The 21,922-nt window shown below is 37.6% G+C and overlaps 2 protein-coding genes and 1 long non-coding RNA gene across 3 annotated transcripts; 1 reads left to right on the forward strand and 2 right to left on the reverse strand.

Annotated features, from left to right (window-relative positions):
• Nucleotides 1-1,332: 1,332 nt before the first annotated feature.
• LOC146476477 (uncharacterized) lies at nucleotides 1,333-3,382 on the reverse strand. The gene is made up of 3 exons (XR_014865564.1): nucleotides 3,222-3,382; nucleotides 2,937-3,102; nucleotides 1,333-1,653 (listed from the first exon to the last, which is right to left on the reverse strand). It is a non-coding gene; the product is annotated as an uncharacterized LOC146476477 (long non-coding RNA).
• A 1,139-nt stretch (nucleotides 3,383-4,521) lies between these two features.
• LOC146476478 (large ribosomal subunit protein uL18m-like) lies at nucleotides 4,522-8,687 on the reverse strand. The gene is made up of 4 exons (XM_085114349.1): nucleotides 8,322-8,687; nucleotides 6,704-6,935; nucleotides 6,077-6,167; nucleotides 4,522-4,764 (listed from the first exon to the last, which is right to left on the reverse strand). The coding sequence occupies exons 1-4, from the start codon at nucleotides 8,639-8,641 to the stop codon at nucleotides 4,679-4,681; spliced, it is 729 nt and encodes a 242-aa protein (XP_084970475.1). The 5' UTR covers nucleotides 8,642-8,687; the 3' UTR covers nucleotides 4,522-4,678.
• A 9-nt stretch (nucleotides 8,688-8,696) lies between these two features.
• LOC146476479 (notchless protein homolog 1-like) lies at nucleotides 8,697-21,513 on the forward strand. Its single transcript, XM_085114348.1, has 18 exons — nucleotides 8,697-8,756; nucleotides 9,912-10,038; nucleotides 10,514-10,685; nucleotides 10,920-10,965; nucleotides 11,872-11,951; nucleotides 12,413-12,489; nucleotides 12,889-12,986; nucleotides 13,372-13,408; nucleotides 13,875-14,030; nucleotides 14,714-14,752; nucleotides 14,957-15,094; nucleotides 15,506-15,602; nucleotides 15,697-15,802; nucleotides 16,240-16,282; nucleotides 16,603-16,662; nucleotides 18,021-18,077; nucleotides 18,999-19,069; nucleotides 20,707-21,513. Exons 1-18 carry the CDS (start codon nucleotides 8,752-8,754, stop codon nucleotides 20,717-20,719), a joined length of 1,422 nt encoding a protein of 473 aa, XP_084970474.1. The 5' UTR covers nucleotides 8,697-8,751; the 3' UTR covers nucleotides 20,720-21,513.
• Nucleotides 21,514-21,922: the final 409 nt, after the last annotated feature.

Consider the following 21,922-nt stretch of genomic DNA (forward strand, 5'->3'; position numbering starts at 1 on the left):
AAGAAAAGTATTAAGCAACCTCTGCTACGATATTAACACTGGACCAACAAAAACACGTAGGCTATGCTCTTACATGGTAAAATTGTTTAGCTGAGACATAAGTGAAATGAATCATCGGAAGAAAGCTATGAGCCTACAGTAATAGGAAAGCTATGAGCCTATACAGTAACAGGAAAACTATGAGCCTACAGAAACAGATCGAACGCTTTGTCTTCACAATAGAAAAAGCGACGAAAATCAATCGTGGAAAAAAAGTCGCCATTAAAATGCATCACAAGACTGCAGAACTGGACACGAATGATGAGCTACAAGAGCCTAAACTACAAGCCTAAAGTAACGGATCGAAATTCTGTGGCAAAGCTACTTCGAGGAAAAAAGCGAATTGAAAAACCAATCGCGGGAGAAAATGTCGCTATAGAAGAGGAAACACCTACAACACCGGACGTAAACGGAATTTCCGCGTTAAAACTGATTGTTCAAAAGATAACGAAGCTAATCGAGATAATCACTTCGTGGAAAAAATTCGTCGAGCCCTTAAACTGCGCATCGCAGTCATTGGCAGTGGTGCATGAATGTCGAAGTGAATTCGATCTCATGGCGAGCCATAAACTGCGCATCGCAGTCGCTGACAGTGGTGCATGAATGTCGAAGTAAATTCGACCTCATGCTAATGTGGTGAATAATGCTTAAACGCTGGAGAGTAAAAAGAATACAACACTTACCGCAGATTTAAGGTATATCTCACGAAACACTATCAAACTGAAGCTACCTTAAAGTTGAAAAGTGCCTCGTGAAAGACACCTTCACTTAAAGTATAGAATTAGTCTTAAGCCCATTTATATCCCAACACCTGGCACTCAAATCAGTTGGGCAGTGTACCAATTGGCTTGAAGTGCCCAGTGAAAAGCGTTTAAGCATATACAATCTGAATGGACTCAGGTTGGCTCGCCCCAGTTGCAGAGAGAATTCTGCTACTGAGCTGAGCCAAATGACACAAGGAGAAGTCGGAAAAAATCTTCGACGATCGAATAAGCGGTAAAGCAGATAACGAAAGAGGCACGAAAACAAAAAGACTCGATTGAAAAGCCATTCAAGTCGAAATGCCAGTCTCTTAAAAAGCGAAAAAAGTCGAAATCCGCAAAGGTAATCATTCGAGATACCAATCAACCAAAATATGCCAATTAAATGTCAGTATCCCTCAAAAATGTCAACCAAGCCAAAAAGCGAAACAACCCAATTGCGAATCATGCGGACGGTTCATAAAGATAAAAAGTCGAAGTAGTTGAAGAGCAGGACCATTTGTCGCACAGCCAGTAACTGAAGAACAAAAAAAAGAGCCGGAAAAAAGACTGTGCATAAAGATACCCATAAAAGATCGAAGACGATGGACAACGTCGCAAACAAGCGCTGGGTTCCATTCAGACCAAACTTAATTACCCCCCTTAACTAACCCGTCCCCAGTAAAACAAATCTGAAAAGGGTACGATACCAAGACCATAAAAGGTCTCGACGGACTTGTCGTGCTGCTTGTAGTTTCCATTTATGCACGAGATAGTTCATTTATGTCCACAGAGAAGTTGTACCGGTTTGTAGAAGTTGTGTAGGTTGTCCATGGCGGGAACCAAAGTATGTGAAGAAGAATCAATTATTTTCCTGAAAACAAAACAAAAGAGGAGCTTAGATACACGACTGTTTGAATGAATTTCAAAAATAGTACTGAGTTTGTTTAGAGAATAATGAAGCGCCTTAAAGTTCGGTGCAAAAAATGTTTCCTGAAATTCAAATAAATTCGAGTGATTAAATATCATGATCATTATGTTTGAACAGTGGGTGAAGAATTTCTGTAGAAGACTACCTAAGTTATGTGCGGAACTAAAGCGCGCAGTTGCGAAAAGAAAACCTTAAAAAACAAAATAAAAACAATTCAGCGCGCGAGTTCCTCGAAAGGGTTCTAACCCTCCCAAGACTGAAATTTTTTTAGATTTTCGTTTCACAACTGCTCAAGTTGCGAAATAACTGTGATGGTGTTCCATGTATTATCCACGTGTTAAAAAACACATAAATAAATTGAGCTAGACTCCAAATCCTTTATAGAATATAATTAGGTAGTGAGCCCAGAGGTACAGAACCTTTTACAACCAAAAATCAGTCCAAGACACTTTCATGCTCAGAAAATCAAACAAATTTAAATTTGAAATTAAAAGTGAATTTTAGGAAATTTAGGATTTGTCTGATTTTATCGCCTTTGTATTCTACCAAAGAAAAAAATGACCAATACCTCATTGTAAGAAGAGGACATACGTATTTTGTTTGAACAAAAATTGAGTGAACAGGAAAGGAAAATAATGAAACAACAGCCATAACATATTTTCACCCAGAGCTGTTTTTCTCAATGTTTATAACACGAGAATTAATTTTTTCAGTAAAATTGAGTTTCCACATGTTTGCGAGATCACATTTTTTGTCAAAAGCAGGATGTTTTAAAATTTGAACACAAGTTTTAGAAAAAAAAAGAGAATACAACTTTTAAAAAGATTTATAGGTGTGAAATTTAACCATTGATTCCTTCAAGCGTGTTTATGTGAAAAAAAAAAAAAAAAAAAAACTTGAAGCGTTTCTGCGAATAAAAATCCCGCGAAATTTAAAAGAAACATGTTTGTCGCCTTGAATGGAAACTTGCTATTAGTTGTTCAAAGTCAAGTCCTTCTGACAAAACAGCATAATTTGGCTTAAAAAAAAATAATAATAAAATAAAAACAAACAAACAAGCAACAAAGTGTTTTCGAAGAGTATTTTAACTCTATAATCAATGTTATGTTTCGCAGTGTAAATATTTTGTTTGTCTCGTGAATGAAACTTTGAAAAGCTTTCGCGCTGTTTCAACTAAACGCACAAACTTAAGTTTAAAGCAAATTTTCGCAATTTAAGGCCAAAACTATAAAAAGTTGTTGTCAAACTCAGTTTGCCATGAATTTTCCCGCGCCGAGTGTCCACGCGTAAAGTTGCTGTCTTCTTCAAAAAACATTTTGCGTCGTTTTGCAACTTTTAACGCTTTAAACGTAGCGTTGGAGGTTGGAGCTTCCTTCCTGGTCATGTAAAATGCTGAGAAAAATTTAACTAAAGCAAATTTGAGACATGTACTAACTTTAAAAACACACTGAAACTTTGCAAACGCCAGCATGTGTATTGAATATGCAAACTGTTTCTTGATAATTTCTTACCTTGCAATGCCAAAAAAGACTCCAAAGTTTACTTTCCGTCTTCTCCTTGTTCAGCGCACTGCTCATATATGGTTCTTGGTGAAATTTTCGTTACAGCTAAGAAATAATTAGCTTAAAACTCGGAGAAGAAAATAAAACTTCACTCGGCGCTTGCTTATCAGAAGTGTGAACAAACTGCATGGAACAACGTGAAAAATTTGAAAAGGGCGCGAATTTGCGTGACGGCTACCAGAATGAAGCTCATTCTTTCTTCTGATTGGCTGGCTGAAGAAAAATTTGGCGAAAGCAAACCCTATTGGCTGAATGGTGACACCTATCATTCATCAGAGGATTCAAAGCCACGTGGGAAATGCAACTTGTTAGCACGCATTATTGATAATCGGAATATTAAATTGGAACAAACAAATTTTCTTGGAGCAATTGAACAATGACGATGGAAATTAAACGCTTCGCTATTGTGAAATATTGTAAATTTTTCCAGCTCGAAGCCTTACCGTAGTATTTTATCACTTTCATGATGAAGCAAACAATGAACACAGCTGGGGTCACATGACCTGATACTCACTTTTAAATTAAAGGGTTTATATGGAAAGAGGTATTGGAGACAAAGGTTAAGGTCTTCGGCAAATGTTTCATACAAATCCTTTAATGTTTTAAAACATTCAAATCATCTTTATAACTCACTTAACATCAGCAACCTCAAACATGGCAATTTTGCAACTTTTAACATGCCTTTATCATTTCTAATATTCTTTGATTTAGCTGTAAAGTGGGTCATGTGATACCTTAGCTGAACAGTCGTCTGCACCTTGCTACAGGTGTCTGTGTTGTGGTTTAAATTTTTTGGTTTAAAATATTTCAAACCAGTTTAATTTTTTATTTTCCTTTGTGCAGGATTCATTACCATAATCAGAGACAATGGGAAAGAAAAATCATGAAACTGGTTTGAAACTTTTTGAATCAAAAAAAATTTGAACCACAACATCTACATTATTGTGATCTGGTATGAAAATAACTCAGAACATGAAAACAGGAGTGGTGTTTTCCATTTATTTCTTAAAACAGAAACAGCTTGACACTGCCACTCAGTTTGTGGAATGGAAGAAAAAATAAAAACATGTAGCTTTAGAGGAATATCTACAGCTTCAGTTAACAATATGATGGCAAGTTCAAGGTCTATATAAGCTGATAGTTGGAGAGGGCAACGGCTGAGCTAATCGTCAAAGTCCATAGAAACTGAGAGTGTGCCATCTAAAATTGTTTTGTAAATAACTCAGTGACTGGTCTATTCAAAGAAATTGGCTAGAAGTCATTTATTTCTCTCTATTGAGTTCAGCAAATTTCCTTGCAAACATTCCCAGGCAGTCTATCAAAAATAAGGCCACACTTGCATGACAAATCAGACCTAGAGTTTGTCCAATGTTGATCACTGGGTCAAGTTAACAACAAATAATAGCTCATTTTGTTCGAGTAAGGTGCGCCTTTTTTCTCTTCGAAGTTGGCAGCCTCAACCACTTTCTTCTTCTCTTTATTGGTGTATAATCTGCAGAGGGGAAGAGCAGGGGGGAAACATTGGTTAGAAAAGAAACAAAAATTACTAAAAACCACCAGGGAAAGCTATGAAGGAATTCACAAGCAGTGAAAAAGGTGTCTGTTCTTGGGGGCCATGAATTGGATGTCATCCTAATAACAATATTTAAGACTGCAGCTGACTGATAATATCATCAAAAGTTATAAAATAATGGTAAATGATAAAATCTGTGTGCTGTGAAGCACTCATGCAAATTGATAAAGGTTATTTCAGTCACTTCTGTTTCTATCACTGAACTAACCTTTCTTTCAATAAAAGTTACCACATTTAAAAAAACTACTTTCTTTCTTTGAATACTCAGGAAATAAACTTACACCTCACTTATCCATCATATTTTAGTTACACTGAATAAATTTCAAGTCACAAGTAAGAACCAAGTCAGCAAATTTATCAGTTAAGGTGCTTTTACACTACTAGGCAATTTTTCTTGCAACTTGCCTCACAAATTTTGGTGCAACACAAGTTGCACAAGTCGTTGCCAAGTGTAACACGCCCTGAAATGAGCATGCCTCACAATTTATTGTTGCTGCAACAGTTGCAAAAAGTATAAGTCGGTTCTACTTCGTGCAATGGTGATTGCAACAAAAATATTGCCAGACAGGCTCATATCAAAACATGTTACACTATGCAATGTTTCATGCAACTTGTGTTGCAATGGTGCAACAAAATTGCGAAACAAGTTGCAAGACAAATTGCCTAGTGTAACAGTGCCTTAAAGGGGAAGTATCATGGGGTTTTTGGTATCTTTTGTAAAAAATGATGAAATAAGACCTTCAAGCAGCTGAAAAATAATTCTAGAATGACGAGCGGAAAAAAATCAACTCAATTGTTGAAGGGAACAACTCGTGATCTGTTCTAGCGCATTCTGGAAACAAAAATGCCAGAACTTAAAAAACATTAGCCCAACGTTTTTCAAGTTTCAATCCCTACCGGCCTACTCTGTCTCTGGCCAGAGAAGCTAATCAACAGTTTTATTGCACTGAGGTGATAATTTATAACAAACTTGACAATTATTTTTTTGTTTCTGATGACAGACAAACATTTTTGGGATTTGAAATGACCACAAATTTGCATGATACTTCCCTTTTAAGGCCATCACATCCATCTCCCAAACTGAAATGTATTGTTGATAATTTAATTTGTGTGGTTGTTGGGCTGATTCAGTGGAATTTTTGTCAGTTTTATGACTTTGAAACTGGGCCTTATGAAACACATTATGAGTTATAGCATTACTTCTTTGACTTAATTTAAAATGCTTTCTTACCGCAGTAAAATGTTTGAGGATGTATAATTCTTCTAGGTTCATTAAGTTGTACAGCACCTCCCTTGGAAAAAGCACTAGCAAATGCTTTGATCTGAAAGGTGGATAATGTCACACAATTAGCAATGTACTAAACCCTTTAATCCCTAATTTCAAAGAACAAATTCTCCTATTTTGTCCTCATACTTTTCTTATTAAAAGTACTGGGGAGAACTTATTAAAATATTAAGAAATTCACCTTAAGTGATCACATCCTTAATTCTCATGACCTCAGGGATTGAATAAGCATTGACATTACAAGGAGAAATTTGATGTTGATCACTGTTAGGGCTTAAAGGGTTAAAGGGGCTACATCATAGAAACTTTTAAGGTTTAATCAAAGCTGTGCTGAAATTAAAACTAAGCACCTCTTCTCATGCATAAAACGCTCCTAGTATACTAGGAGTAAGAAACATGTTGCAAGCTCAAAAAAACAACCAGAAACACTACTAACTTAATTTCAGTAGGCCAAATGCTTTTATTTTGTTACCACACATTTTATATAAAAAGTTGATCCCACAGAAAACTCGTTCAAGAAGGACGTCCAATCTACAGAGAGAGAAAAAGTGTACAAAAAGGTGATCAAATTACCCGTAATTTTGTTCTGTCCCCATACTGTGGTTCCCAGTAAACTCTTGTGATTCCTGCTTCTAGGCATCTTTGTGCCAACACCCTGCCAAGGTTTCTCGCTGCACTGATGTCTGTAGTTTTGTAAAGGTGTCTTGAGATTTCAAACTCTACTGTGGATGCTGAGGCAAGAACCACTCCACTGTTGTGCAGCACTTCAGCTCTTGAGTGTCGGTTTGAAATAATGAACTTTAGCCTGAGGAAGAAAAAAAAAAGCATTTTCACATATCCGCAGAGCTGACATGTTCCTTTCTCCCATCCCATCCCACTGCTTCTAGTGTTCTATAATGCAGGTCTGATAATAAAATTAATAGAAGTAAGACCCTTGTAGTTATATAGTTTACACAACTTGAGCAGTTGCAAAAAGGAAGCCTGAAAAAATTTCAGGTTTGAATGGTATTTGAGCCCATGACCTCTGCAATGTTGGTGCAGTGCTCTACCAAATGGGAGCTGATTATATTGTGAGTTCAAATTATAACTGTGGAGGATGAATAAGGCTTTCTTTTTGCAAGTATGAGGGTTTTTCTTCTATTTAATGTTTCACCCACAGTTCAAATAAATGTTTTGTAGATCCATATTCATGTCCGATATTATTAAGTAAATTAATGAAAACCGCATTCACAGAACACTACAATACTGGTATATCACACTTGTCTGTATATGAGTGCATAGATGTGGGACTTAAAGAACACGTAGATATGAAGGACAAATGAGAAATCAGAAAGAGCATAAAATCAGCAAGATTATGCATGCCCCCATACATTAAATGTGGCTAAATGTAATTTAGGCAAGGATAAAGTCAAGACAATGCTGTTCAGCAGTCGCCCCTTGTCACGGCTAGGTGACAATCATTGAGCTCTCTGCTGGGGGCACCTCTTGGTTCGTTTGCATTTGCTTGCTTGCTGGCCTGTGAGAAAGGTTATTTTGCTTGCTTTGTTTTCAAACCTTTTTTCCCTCTCCGCCCTCCCTTTGGTAAGTATCAGGTTTGGTAAGTAGTCCACCGATTGGGTTCAGTGTGATGGTGTCTTTTGGTGGTGGCCGCTCGCAGGGTTGCCATGGATACCTCCTTCCCCGTGCCTGATTGCTGCCCGTCACCCTTTTAGGCACCAGCTCCCAAGCTCATCTATTATTGAAGAGTTTAATTTAAGATTCTGACTGCCCCCATACGCCCCCATAATTTATTATGCGCACATTTTCCAACTCAAACTCTCACACAGTAGTGCATGTATAATTAATGTAAAGGCAATGTCAAAAATTTTCCAAAAAACCTAGTGGGAAATTTTAATTACTCTATAAGCACTTGCCATTACATTTTTTTATTTTTCAAGCACACTCTACTGTATCCCTGGGTATTGGATGAAGGCCAGTGGCATTGCTGGGAAAGACGGATGAACTATCTACATGCTGCAATGTCACTCCTGCAGAAGCTTCCACAACACTTAAAGATGAAAGCATCACTATTGAAGGTTTGAGGTCACAACCCACAATTGAGAAGGCGGCAAAAATATGCACAATTTAGTTCAGCTGGAAGCCTAACTGTAGCATATCACCGATTTCGTCTTGATAAAAAGGGATCACTTACTTGTTGTAGAAATCTGTCCTGTATTTCTGTGTACCATGACCTCTTGGTTTGTTATATCCAAAATACTCAGGATTTCGGGGATTTCGGTTCTCAAAGTCATTTAAAATTGGAATTTTAGTAACCTTATTTTTCCGGTCAATTTCGTCTGCATTCTCACTAGTTTTTACTTGTGCTGCTGCAATAGAAAGATTGCATCTTGCAAGCTGAAGAATTGGTCTTGAAATAGCACACAGATCGACCTTCGTATATGGCGGTAACCTCTGTCTAAAGGAAGAAAAACATTGCGATATTCTCCCAATGCTGTTGGAAGCCATCTTCATTAACTTAGCGCGCACGCTCGCAAGCCTCGTAGTACATGATGCGTTAACCGAACGAAACATTTACCGCTGGTTCGATACAGAGAAGAAAAATTCACGTGGAAATTGAAAAAATGAGGTAAGAAATAGATCAGTGATAATAAGTGTTAGAAATTCCATGAACGCTATACCAAACGTAGATTTTTATCTCTGATTGTGTGAAGTATTATTTACAATAGCGTTGGTAACATTAAACGCGAGACTGACTTTGACAAACATGCTCCCCTCGGGCTTTGGGCCCCCTCAAATGAGCTTACGTTCTTTTTATATGTTTAGGTCGTTAAATAAATAAAACAAAATAAAATAAAATAGGGAGACATAAGGTGTTCCTGATAAAATTAAAAAACCTAGCAACACATAACATATGCCGTTCAATTCGAACCTTTAACATCCATACCCCATAGGGGCTGGAATTCAAACAAGCCAATTGTCAAAAGTTCTAATGCCTGGGGGGTGGGGGTATCGGGGGGAGGGATGTTAACGTTTCAAGCTGATCAGCGTATAATTATCATCCACTGCATCCATCAGGAATCAGGGTCCTAAATAGGGAAGGGGGGGGGGGGGGGGGAGTGGGGATTTGGAGGGGGAGGGGGAATCCTTTGGAGCCCAGATCCAAAAATTTCACATGATGCTGATGCTGGTAAATGGAAACCTAAGACACTATTCATTTGGCCAAATTTTCAGTTCAACTGGTTGAAAGCAAATGGAAAGTACAGATCAAATGGAAATTTTCTGTCCAGAGCACATGAACAACCTTCAGAGATGCTAAACGTTTCCCATTCCAACCAGTAAGAATGGAAATTACCATTCCATTTGTACAAAATTTCATTTCTACTTTGTTGCCATCATTGAAGTCTTTTTATCTACCAATTAGATTGCAAGTTTGGAATGAATGGAAAAAAGCCTTTCCATTTGACGCGGGAAAGTTTCTGGAATGTGCAGTTCCAGAAAATATCCATACTCCCCCACGGAAGGTTTTTTATTTTGCAACCCCCCCCCCCCCCCCCCATCCCCTTACGAAATTCCAGTTTAGCTTCATACTTTGGTTCTAAAAATTTGACTTTTAAGACCCCCCTCCCCCTGGGAATTTCCAATGACCTTCCATGGGGTAGGTATGGATTTTTCCTGGAACTGCACAATGTCCTTCTCTTAATGCTTGTTCTGAACCATGAGGTATCATTAACAATGTTTGTCTTAGGCAACACTAGTTATCTTTGATTTTCATTTATACCAGTGAAAGGGGTCGTATTCTTGCACAGTTCAAGAGTGAACTTGGAGAACTGATAGGTACACCATTCGATCTTCCTCTTGACATCACACCTGATAAACTGGAATTAGTCTGCAATGCAGTGCTACAAAAGGTAATTATGAATTTCTGCTATGTGTAGGTGTTAATGAATTTTCTTCAAATAAATTCATTGACTCACCAAGCTAATTTGGATGTTAGAGATGTTTAATTTTTAGACTGTAATCATTCTTTAGGTCTACTCTATTGGGCAAAAAATGGCATAAGCAAAAAGACTTTCTCCTTATTTTTGTTCACATAGGTGGAAATTCCCTTACTCATTCAGGCAGTCTTGTCACCTTTTTTCAAATTGGTTCAGTGAGTGACCAGACATATATTTCCTTGAAGAGACTGATTATTCAAAGGAGTTTATTATTCATAGTATGTTTTAGAGACAATTATTCTAAAAGATTTACCTAAATGATGGCTATTGTTTGAGAGGAAAAGGGTGGGATGGGGCGGTTATTTGAAACTCTCGAAAAAGCTCAAAATTAATGACTAATGCTCTGTGGTAAGTTGTCAACTTCTCTTGTTTTGTTGTTTTTGTTTAGGATGAAAGTGTACCATACTCATTTTTCATCAATGAGTCAGAAATCACAGGAAGTCTCCAGGAAACTCTTGAGTCACAAACACTGGAGACAGAGAAGGTGGTGGAGATAGTGTACCAACCCCAAGCTGTGTTTAAAGTTAGAGCAGTCACTAGATGCACAAGCACAATTCCTGGTACGTATACCACTGTAATACAAATTTGTTCTTAGCATAGGAAATTTTCCATTCAAACTCAGGAGTATTACTGGTAGTTTTATTTTTCTGTTAGCATTTAGTGTGTCTTGTTTGAGCATTTAGTTTGCGCCAAGTACTGCTATTCATGATTTGATGATTTGTGGTGCAATGTTTGTTAAATTTTTAATACGCATGCACATGTGCACTCACTGGTTTAATATCTTTACCTGACAGGTCATTCTGAGGCAGTTATTTCTGTATCATTCAGTCCTGATGGCAGGTAAATAAGTGGAAAGAAAATATATGCAGGCATATTATTTTGGGTGAGCGCTATAGCCACCGTCTTGGATTTGAAAAGCAGAGGAAGATTGGGGAGAGTAGAAGTGTGACTAAGGGGGTGGGTAATCAGCTCGCTAAGATTTTAAAAATCCAACATGGCTGAAGCTATAAGTAACCAAGTTTCTGGCTCTTGTGTGCCCCCTGAAAATGCTTTCATTGCAGGTTAGCTTGCCTGTAAAAGCCCCCTCTTCTTTTACAGTGCCATGCGCCTTACCATGGCCACCCAACAAACTTTTTTTTACAAGTAAGCCATAAAATACAAAACGGCATGTTTTCAATAATTCGTTGTTACGTCACGTGCCTGTTGGACTTTGCAAGGAGGTGTGACCGTTAATCAAATTCGTGTTTCTGATTGGCTAACTTGTAAAAAAAGTTTGTTGGGTGGCCACGGTAAGGCACGTTGCACTGTAAGCCTTCCTTGCATTTAAAAATTAAGTTGTCCTTATTTGGATGCCACATTTTTTATCAGCCCGCTAACTATTAACTCGCCCCCAACCCCTAAATGGAAAGAATTCAAATATAGGTTGAAATGTTAGAAACAGGGAAACTCAGGGTGCTTAAATCAGTGATGGATTACATATAATTTTTGTTTTAACAAACTCATCTGAAATTGTCTTCAGAGAAATACTTTGTATGTAATTGAGCAATAACATGAATAATATTGGAACAGTAACAGAAGGGTATAAAGGTTCAAATATTACAGTATTTGATTTAGTACCATCCTACATGTAAATGCATTAAGGAGATTCCTTAATAAGTGCTTATATTGCAAAAGTAAATTGGCAAAGGTTGCTGAACATTCTAATATATTCTTGATGATCATGTGCATATTGCTATCCTATTTCAGATATCTGGCTAGTGGTTCAGGTGACACAACTGTACGGTTCTGGGATGTCAACACAGAAACACCACACTTTACATGCAAAGGTAAGAATGAAGCTTAAATAGGTCAGTTTTATACATAAAAACTAATCTTCCCAGAGATTTAGCTTTCCTAATTTTGTCCATTGTAATTCACTCACTGTTTTGTGCTATTCAGATTTTTTTGTTTGTGAGAAATTAAGACTTATCTTGCAAATATTGTCCTCGGTATTCTATGTAACAGCCTTGTTATAAATTCAAATTTCACAATACTTTAATTTCCAGTTGCAACTAGAGACAATCCATAATCGTCATTGGTTGAAACATGTCTTGGACAAAACAATCGAAATTGACATCTGGCATTTTTCTTAGGATTTTATTGTTTTGAATAGTCCCTGAAGTTAAAGACATAATTATGTACGCGAGCATCTCTATACTAAAACTTGTTATCAACACTGATCTTGTCTTGACTTTTAAAACAACAAACTGATCACGAGAATTTGTATTATCATTTTTGTATTTTCAAGGTCATAATCATTGGATATTACATATAGCTTGGTCTCCAGATGGAAAAAAGTTAGCTTCTGGATGTAAAAATGGCGAGGTTAGAATTAGTAATGTCCTATGCAAGTTTTTGGAATGTGGTTTTCATTGTTGCTTTTCATTAGTGCTTCAGACTTCTGATCTGAAATTTGGTGGTCCACGTCTGCTTTTGTTGGAAAGGAAACTTTAGTTAATAGCTTCATTCCATTTAGGTGGGCATACCCTACATAGACTAGGATCTCATCCAGTGTGAGAAGGGAGGGGAGGGGAAGTCTTATCCCTACCCCACCCCTCTGAAAGTTTTTCGTCACTCTTGTCTTCCTTTAAAAAGTTGGGCTTATGAGAAACCCCTCCGCGGATATTTTCTGAAATAATTTGCACACACTGTCTGGAAGTAGCTTCTAGCAAAATTTTTAAAACTCATCTGGTAGTTACACATTCTACATTCTTTGTTATCTAGATTAGAATATGGGACCCGGCAACTGGAAAGCAATTAGGAAAAGTATTAAAAGGACATTTACAGTGGATTACATGGCTTAGCTGGCAACCACTTCACAGGTAACACATCTCAGCGCTGTACTAGGGGATATGGAATTAACATATAGATGGGCTTAGTTTTGGTGAGCAACAATAGTGATCTTTCCTATCTACTCCTTAAGTATGTACCCCTGTATCTGTTGAGGTGTGGTCTTGTTTAAAATTCTTGACATTTATGTCTGGTTTTTGTGGTGGTCAACTAGAAAGCCTTTGCTACTTTGATCACCACACTCATTTTATAATTTGTACTGCATTTATTTTTATCTTGTGATCATCTGTTGTCAGTAATACTTTTCTCTCTATGTTAATGTTGTGTAAATAGTGTGAAATAAATGAACCATGAACCATTTTAGAAGTTTTTTTTTGTATGAGTCTTGCCAAACATGTCAAAAATGTTTCTTTTCAGTAATCCAGAATGTAGGTTTCTTGCAAGTTCATCAAAGGTTAGTGTTCAATTATAGATAACCAAGAAATGTTTGCAAGCATTGTTCAGGACCTCACTTTTCTATACCTTTGCATGACATTTCCAGTGCAGTGGAATGGATCAATGCAATACAATAAATCCTGAGGTCTCTGTTAGCCTCCTTCGCAGACGCTCTTTTGGCTCATCACGCAATCTTTTGTTGGGAAGGAAAGATTGCGTGACAAGCCAAAAGAGCGTCTACGAGGGAGGCTAGGTACCTGTTGGCCTTTTCAGCCATTCATTTTACAAGAGTAAAATTAAGTTAGGATATCATTGACTCAACAATCATAATTATTTAAAAAGAAACAAAACTCTTTATGGTATTCAGGTACATGTAGTTTAGAGAAAATGAATTGTTGCATGTTAATAATAAGAATTATTTTGGTCAAATTTTCTCAAAAATTATGTGCTGGGATGACCTATATCTTCCATAATTTTCCTTGCAGGATACAACGATCAAAATATGGGATGTTGTTCTTGGTCAGTTAGTTAGAACACTATCAAGCCACACCAAATCAGTGACGTGTATTAGGTGGGGTGGGGAGGGGCTTATTTACTCATCATCCCAAGATCGGACAATCAAGGTCTGGAGAGCAGAAGATGTAAGTCAAACAACTGCAATTTAATTTAAGTGTCAGTAAACTTTTTTAATTATTTACTTTTATGTGTGCTGGCTTTTATGTTTAAAAGGGCCTTATGTGAGTCACAGTCATGCTATCATTCCCCTCCCAAATTTTTGAACCAAGAATGGAAGCTTGCTAATAAATAAATTAAATTAGTTTAAGTACTCTTGAATCTATCAAGTAAGGATTGGGGGGGGGGGGGGTGGGTAAGGGTAGGGTTGCCTGTTGGAAATTAAAGGCATTTTGAAGAGGAAGAGGAGGAGGAGGCTGAAAGCTATAGCTATTAAGTTTCACGCATTTTTAAATTACTTTTTTTTTAGCCTACATTCCTCTGTTGCAACTTGATGTCTTCATGCATGGATGTTACTTACAGTTATTCTAGTGACAAAATTGTGTTTTGTTCAGTTAGTAAACTGAAAATTTAAATGAAAGAACACAAGTTACTGAGCAAAGAGGGTCAATTCATAAAATGGTAATGCACTCCAATTTTATCACAATGTAAAGTTTGAATAGAGTGATAGAATGAATGGCATACATTTACATGTATCTTGCAAAGTTTTGAAGAAACTTTAGTTCCACCATTCTGGAGGTCTAGTCCTATTTTATCATTTAATGAACATTTGGCAATGATTAACAGTTTTTGGTTTGTCTTTATTTCCTAGGGAGTCCTTTGTAGAACATTACAGGGCCATGCTCATTGGGTAAGTTTGAAAATTTTGTTCTTATATACAGTATACTTTGAAAACCAATCACTCCAGAGAGCTAGATGGAGACTCAAGACAACCTGTCAAATACCACTGATCATGACAAATGAGATTACAGTATTCTAGCTTTTGACAACATTGCAAACTGACAATGATCTTTCTCTTTATCATTAATATTTTTTGTATACTATTGTACCTTAGGTGAATCATCTAGCACTGAATACAGACTATGCATTAAGGACTGGAGCCTTTGATCCATCAAAAGGGCACACTGAAGAAGTTATATCAGACAGTGATGCCTTGAAAGACAAAGCCTTGCAAAGATATGTACAAGCTAAGGTACAACACTACGTGAATGTTAGCCTAACTTGTGTCCCAGATGGGAGAGGGGCTCTTACCCGACCAACACCTAATTTCTCCTTAAAATATCTCAACTTGATCACACAGACTAATCGTCACAATAAATAAAATGATCACCAAAGATTTTATATGATGATAATGAAAAACAATTCTCTCAACTAGTTCTATAACAAATATATGGAGCCGAGTAAACAGAATATGCTTCTTGTTACTAACTCTTCTGCTTGTTAGTCCCTAGTTCCCCAACATATTTTAATGATATTGTAAGCAAATAAAAGTGTTGTTGCAAGAAGAAGACTAGATTTTATGTCTTGGTTGTTGCAAGAAAATTGGTAGATTTTGAATGCAATTCTGCCTTCATAACATATGATAAAACTGATTTATATTCAGGGAGGAAGGAGTGAGAGATTGGTGTCAGGTTCAGATGACTTCACTCTTTTTCTCTGGGATCCGGAAGAAAGCAAAAAGCCTTTAGCACGGATGACAGGTAGCTTTCTCTAGTTAACACTTAGATCATGTTTGATTGAACATGTTCTGGCCTGGAATACAGTTTTTCCGTTTTCTTTTATTTTTGTTTGTAGGTCATCAAGCCTTAATAAACCAAGTCAGCTTTTCCCCTGATGGCCGTTTGATAGCAAGTGCAGCATTTGACAAATCTGTTAAAATATGGAATGGGGACAATGGAAAGTAAGCAGTGTGTATTGGTATATTTTATACAGCTCATTGGGTGAATTGCCATTTAGCTTATTTAGTGGGCTTCTGTAGGTGCAAACTTAAAAAAGAGTGAGACTGATAAGTGGAGATGCTAAAGTTAGAACAATGATGTAAAGTTTGTTCAGGTAGCTTGGAGCTGGCATGGTCTTTACTGCAGACATCCCAGCATTTTTCAAGTTTAAAAGCCTCCCAGCTGCAGCCGCCTGATAAAACCACAAGTTTCTATCCTAACAGGGTTGGGTAAAAAGGTCGGGAATAAAAATGAGATAAAACATGATTGAAGTAGGTGATGACGCCTTTGGTTATGAGCGGTGTCTCGTGCTAATGGCTATATGGTATAACTCACTGACAGCGCCTCGTGTGGTGAAAATTGTGTGGTCCCCAAAATGAAGTGTTTGTTTTCTTCCCAGATATATCACGTCACTTCGAGGACACGTGAATTCTGTATATCAGGTAAAACTATAAATTATATATTTTAATTCTTCAAATTTGTTCACCAAGATATCCACTCTTTGACCAAACGTAAAGAAGTGATCACCGAGGTGGGCCAAACAAGAGTCAAAATAAGACAAACAAACAAACATCCCGGTTGCATGCTTTAATGGTTATGCTAGCAGCTGAATGTAGTCAGCATTGTGCCATAATGTGTTTTCATTTTGTAATAACTTGCTATTTCTAAAAAGAACTATCCATGCTCATTTATTTTATTATGAAGAAAACCAAACGTTTTCGAAACATACTGTCATCATAAGGGTTGTTTTTTTCTTTCAAAGGTTGCCTGGTCTTCAGACAGCCGACTTATTTGTAGTGGTAGTGCCGATAGTACTCTAAAGGTAAGTACCAGCCCATGAGCAGTTCAACTACTTCCTGACATGTCTAACAGGGTGGGTTTCCGCATCAATTTTGGCTGCCACTTGAAATTTTATCAACGTTAATGGGTTCGGTTGAAAGTTTGTTACGGAACATTTTTCAGTACTGAAAAGTCGATTTCACTCAGTTTAGGAAATATCGGAGCCTTTGTAACCGTCAAGTAAAACACATAGGTGTTGAACACCTGCTGTTCTTTCGAATAAGAAATGAGCCTCAGTTTGTAAAGGCGCGAAAAGTAATTTCTTTAGAATTTCCTCCATTTGTTAAGCTCACGCAAGTGAGATTGAATTGTCGAAATACTATTGGCTACGGGTCTTATATGACAAATGGTCTTCAGTAAAAGCTCTTGAGTTCTGCATATAAGAGAATGAGTCGAGATCTGCAATAAACGCTATGTTCCTGTGAAGAAGATCTGGTCCACTTGATGTAAATATCCCGGTAGGTAGCAGGGCACCTCTCGCTTAACCACTAGTCACAGAGCTAAAATACCCCAAAAGCCCCTGCTACAGTCCTCACGAACTAAATGGTTTGCACTTATTGGACCCTTAGCCGATTCGTGTAGCATGAACCAACCAGGATCCCTTACCCCCTCCCCTCTCCGGATGGATGTTAGTCCGTCGCAGGGCTACCCCCAGCATATTGGTTTCCTGGCACACAGTTGGGACAAAGCAGAGTTAAGTTTGCTGTTTGAAGAAGCAACACAGCGACCACGCACGCATCATCTAAATCAGATCTAATTTTCCGATCGAAAACTGTTTGATCGATTGTAAAAATGCGTTTATCACTCGACTACTTGCTTGATTCAAGGTCGTCTTAGAATCGAATTGTTTCCTTCTGAAAGACAGCTTGTCCCCAAGAATTGACAAGATGGCAGTTTAAATTTTTATGAGATGCCATATCTAGGAAGTATATAAGTTCTCACTTAACAACGCGACAGAAGAAAAGACGAAGAAGCTCAGTTGCCATGGCATCAGTAGTCATTTAGTTAGTGACAGCAATTTGTTGAACATATGCTGAGCAACAACAGTTGAGTTGTATCATTTGGCGGTTTATTTTTAAAAATTTAATCAGTCAGGTTGAACCTTGGTGAGTGGAGTACAGTAAGGCTTTGTGACGTTCAACATGTTCAAAAACAAAGGAAGACATCAAGTAGTTTATTGAGGCATCAGTCACCATTCAACACGCCGCAAAATAGTTCAACGTTACCTTCAGCACTGAGTAAAAATTGATTATTCTTTGTGAGCGAAGTACCCTTCGCTTCATGAACGTTATTGTTTGTTTCATTTTAATTGGCTAATAACACAGTCTAATACTTTAATAGGTTTGGGATATGAAAACAAAGAAAATCATGGAGGATCTTCCAGGTCATGCTGATGAGGTATACATGTTTATTATAAATTCAACACATTGTAACACTGTCCAAACTGGTCATGGTGCGCTCAATATTGGTCTTCTGTGCACAACAGATATCCTGCAAATCCGACATGCGTAATTTATTGTGTCGGGGAGAAGAATGTAACAAATAACACCAAAGAAAGACCCTCTCCAGTTTTTCTGCCATAAAAGCATGCTCGCGATTTCGCAGGATAGTTGTTAAATACAGTAAAAACCCGCAACTGAGAACCTGAAGATTAAGAACCTGTCAGCCTAAAATTTGGATTTTATACCCCCTATAAACAAGAACCTATTTAGCCTAAAAATTGAAAACAGCCTCTTATTTTCTAAAATCATGTTAGTACATCACAGCTGCAGTGCAAGAATCCTATTTGAAGAAAAAAGCAGATTCTCATTACTGTAAAAATGAGGGTTTTTTTTAATAAAAAAAGAGTGCAAGATATATCACTAATGTGAATGTATGCGTTGATATTCTTAAAAATTAATGTTTTTTTTTTTTTGAGGGGGGGGGGGAGGGGTGAGGGCGGGGGTAGAAAAAAAGAAAATAGGCCAATAACCATCTTGTTTTGCAGCTGAGTTTTATTTGCTTTTCTCCAGAATTGCGAACCTATTTTAACAACCTAAGTAGCCTAAAATTATGTTAATTACCATTTACATAAGAACCTGTTTAGGCTACAAATGTAGGTTGTTAGTTGCGGGTTTTTACTGTATTCTGCAATAGCAAAAGATCTGGAGCGAGCCTGAATACGGAGAGTTTGTCGAGACTGTGGGCTTGCGATTCGTGCGCGGGGGTGTTCACTCTCCGCTTTTTTTCTGCTATTGCGTGCCTTCGAGACAAAGGCAGTCTAAGGTAATTGTGATCTATAGCACACTTGCTGCAGGAGTTCTCTTTGTTATTTTCCAGGTGTATAGTGTTGATTGGAGTCCAGATGGCACCAGAGTTGCAAGTGGAGGGAAGGACAAAGTTCTTAAAATGTAAGTTCACCTTTGTTACACGTTCAGTCTTAGGCCATTTTTATCTTTTGCGGAAGTTGGTTGCAAACATAAAATGGCGTAAAAACGAAAGTAAAAAGTATTGTTTTGGGAGACAAATTGTACATAGTCTGCGTGGCAGAAGGGAAAAATTCAAGCGCGAGGCGTGGTCGAGGGAGATGCCCTAAGTAGCTGACTGGCAGATGTAAATTTTGACCCTTTCACTCCCAACATCAGTCCGAAAAATGTTTGCCAAATATCCGGTCCGGGAACAAGCAACATCACTTAAGAATTTCTCTATCGATTTCGATTTTTGACTCAATGATTTGTTCCAGTTTCTAAAGATAGAACCATCTTGTGCAACATAATGAAAGGTAGCGCAGCAAACGAATCTTTGGTTTTGTTGACGGAATTGTTAAGGTAATTCGGCCACAGTAAAGAAATTCGAGTTCTGATGTTTCGAGCGTTGACCCTTCGTCAGAACAATTCGCTCGTTCTTTAGACAGGGGCACCCAACGACAGTTTTCTCTCAGATCCTTTGAAACGCTGTTTGAGGCTATCTGGAGTGCCTTTTAAGCTCTGTAGGTTCATTTTAGGCCGCGCTATAATATTTTTATCTGTTCGGTCATACTAGGGCAACCTGAGTCTTTTCGAAATTACTAGGGCATCTTTGTCCATTTCCCGAAAACTTTAGGTCTTATTTCCTTTCCGAAAATCTTAGCTGACCTTTTTTCGGTACCCGAAACGACACTTTTATCAATCCGAAAACACTAGGCCTTAAATTTCCCATATCACGAAAGTTCGAGGTGAAAATTCCCTTTAGAAAATTGTAGGCGATGAAGGGCCTTCCCGAACAGATAATTTACCTAAACGATCCGTTGGGGTGCCCCTGTTTAGAAACCAACACTTATTATCTAGCAGTTTTACAGGAAAGTTTTACTCGTAAAGCTTTCATCTTAATTGCCACAAAATAAACTGGTAACCGCCAACAAAGCAAAGTACTCAGTGCGCAGCAGCTTTCATTTCAATGGAATGGTTATCGAGAGGATTAGTGTTTCACGATTTCTTATTCCGATTCCAAAATGTTACCAACTTATATATAAGATGTTGTTACAGGAAAGTACTGCCGTGTGATTTCAGTTCGTAGACAGCACAATAAACAGCATCACAGGAATGTACTGCTCAATATCTTTCATTTGAGCGGTCAGTTTAGATTGTCATTTACAAAGTTTTCGTGCAACACCACCAGAGATCTTTGATTGTGTTTTCATCGGGTAAATGATCGTTGTACCTTAGACTTTGAACTGTCCCGTTCCAGACATCTCAACAGTCCAAAGTCTAACATACCTTTACATCGCTGCAAGACATTTCCCGAATTTTTCGTAGATGGTAAACAACCCCCGCTGCTTAAAACAAGACTAGTTAGTCTGAAATGTCAGCCGTCTGGCCCGATACTCAGGCTATCTCCTCCCCCTAACCACGGAGGAGACGGCTGACATTTCAGACTACAAGACTAGTATGCCCACCATTTCTTCTCCCTGGCGTCATCCCTTATCTAAGAACTGTGTGCATGGCAGTAAAACAGCACCTTAGCATCCAACCAGAGCACTGATCGTTTATACTATTTATTTTCATTGCAGATGGAGGTCATAAGAGTACGACCAACAAATCAGTAAACATAAAAGGCGAAGTTCATGTAAACGTTTTGTACAGAATTGCAGTGTAGAGGGGAAAAAAAAAGATAATAAAACATTTATTGAAAACAATGACAACTTTATTAACAGTAACATGGTACAAAGGAGATGATTATAAATAAATTCATACAGGTTTCATGGAACTGCTAGTCATTACTGAAAAATAAAATTGACAGCAAATATTATAGGTTCATGTGTTTATCCCGCAAACACGCTTTGTCAGCTCTGCTAATTTTGAGCATGTATAGCACAGTGGCCAGTTGTCCCGATTTTCACGTTGGCCCACTCTCTCTTTTGCATTTCATTCCCTTTATCGCTGATAACACACAGGCATTGTATGCATGATAAAGTATAGGGCTGCGTGAAAATCTTGACAACTAAGCCAAGCAAACCACCAAAGGCAAAATAATCACAAAATGACAAAACCACAGCTAAATGTGGTTGATTACAAGGTTACACTGTGGGCAACTGGTTACACACAAAAACAGCCCAGATTTCCCTTGATGTAACAGTACTTTGTAAATAAATTAAGATTATTTAAGCCTAGCGACTAAGTCAAGAATGAATGAAGGCAGATAGGAATTGCCAAACACAACACAACCTAGCTTAATGAGCATGTGGAAACAATAGCCAAGGCACAATTTTCTTCCTGAAAACTTAGTTAAATTATATCATTATTTTTTGCTGTTTGTTACATTAAAGCATGGAAGGAAAAACTAAGAACGTCCCTACAAACCAGTACAACATACAACCCACAAAATAATGAACTTGAAAGAGAAGGAAACCCCTGGACACAAACAAACATAACTTTTCCAATTCCAGATGAAGGTTGCAACAACCCTGTATAATTCTCAAACTATCCGGAGACCAGTATATTTTGGACTATGTTCTCACAATGTTTCCAAAGTTGACAATGGTTTTTGGCCACTAAATAAAAAATGTTTGTTATATTGGGGTTGTACATTGTAGTTTGGAGCCTTGGAAAATAAAAAAACAAATCTAAACAAGAACTGCAAAATCAATTTAATGTTAATTACAACCAGCTACGTTTTAAATTAACCAAACACTTTTTAACTTTAATTTATACTCACACTGGAGGTATGCAACTTTACTGGATTGCCATCTTACTATGTGCATACTGGAAGTTACAACTATACACAGA

The sequence above is a fragment of the Pavona decussata genome, unplaced genomic scaffold, assembly GCF_977016875.1.
Source record: "Pavona decussata unplaced genomic scaffold, jaPavDecu1.1 SCAFFOLD_76, whole genome shotgun sequence".
NCBI lineage: Eukaryota > Metazoa > Cnidaria > Anthozoa > Scleractinia > Agariciidae > Pavona > Pavona decussata.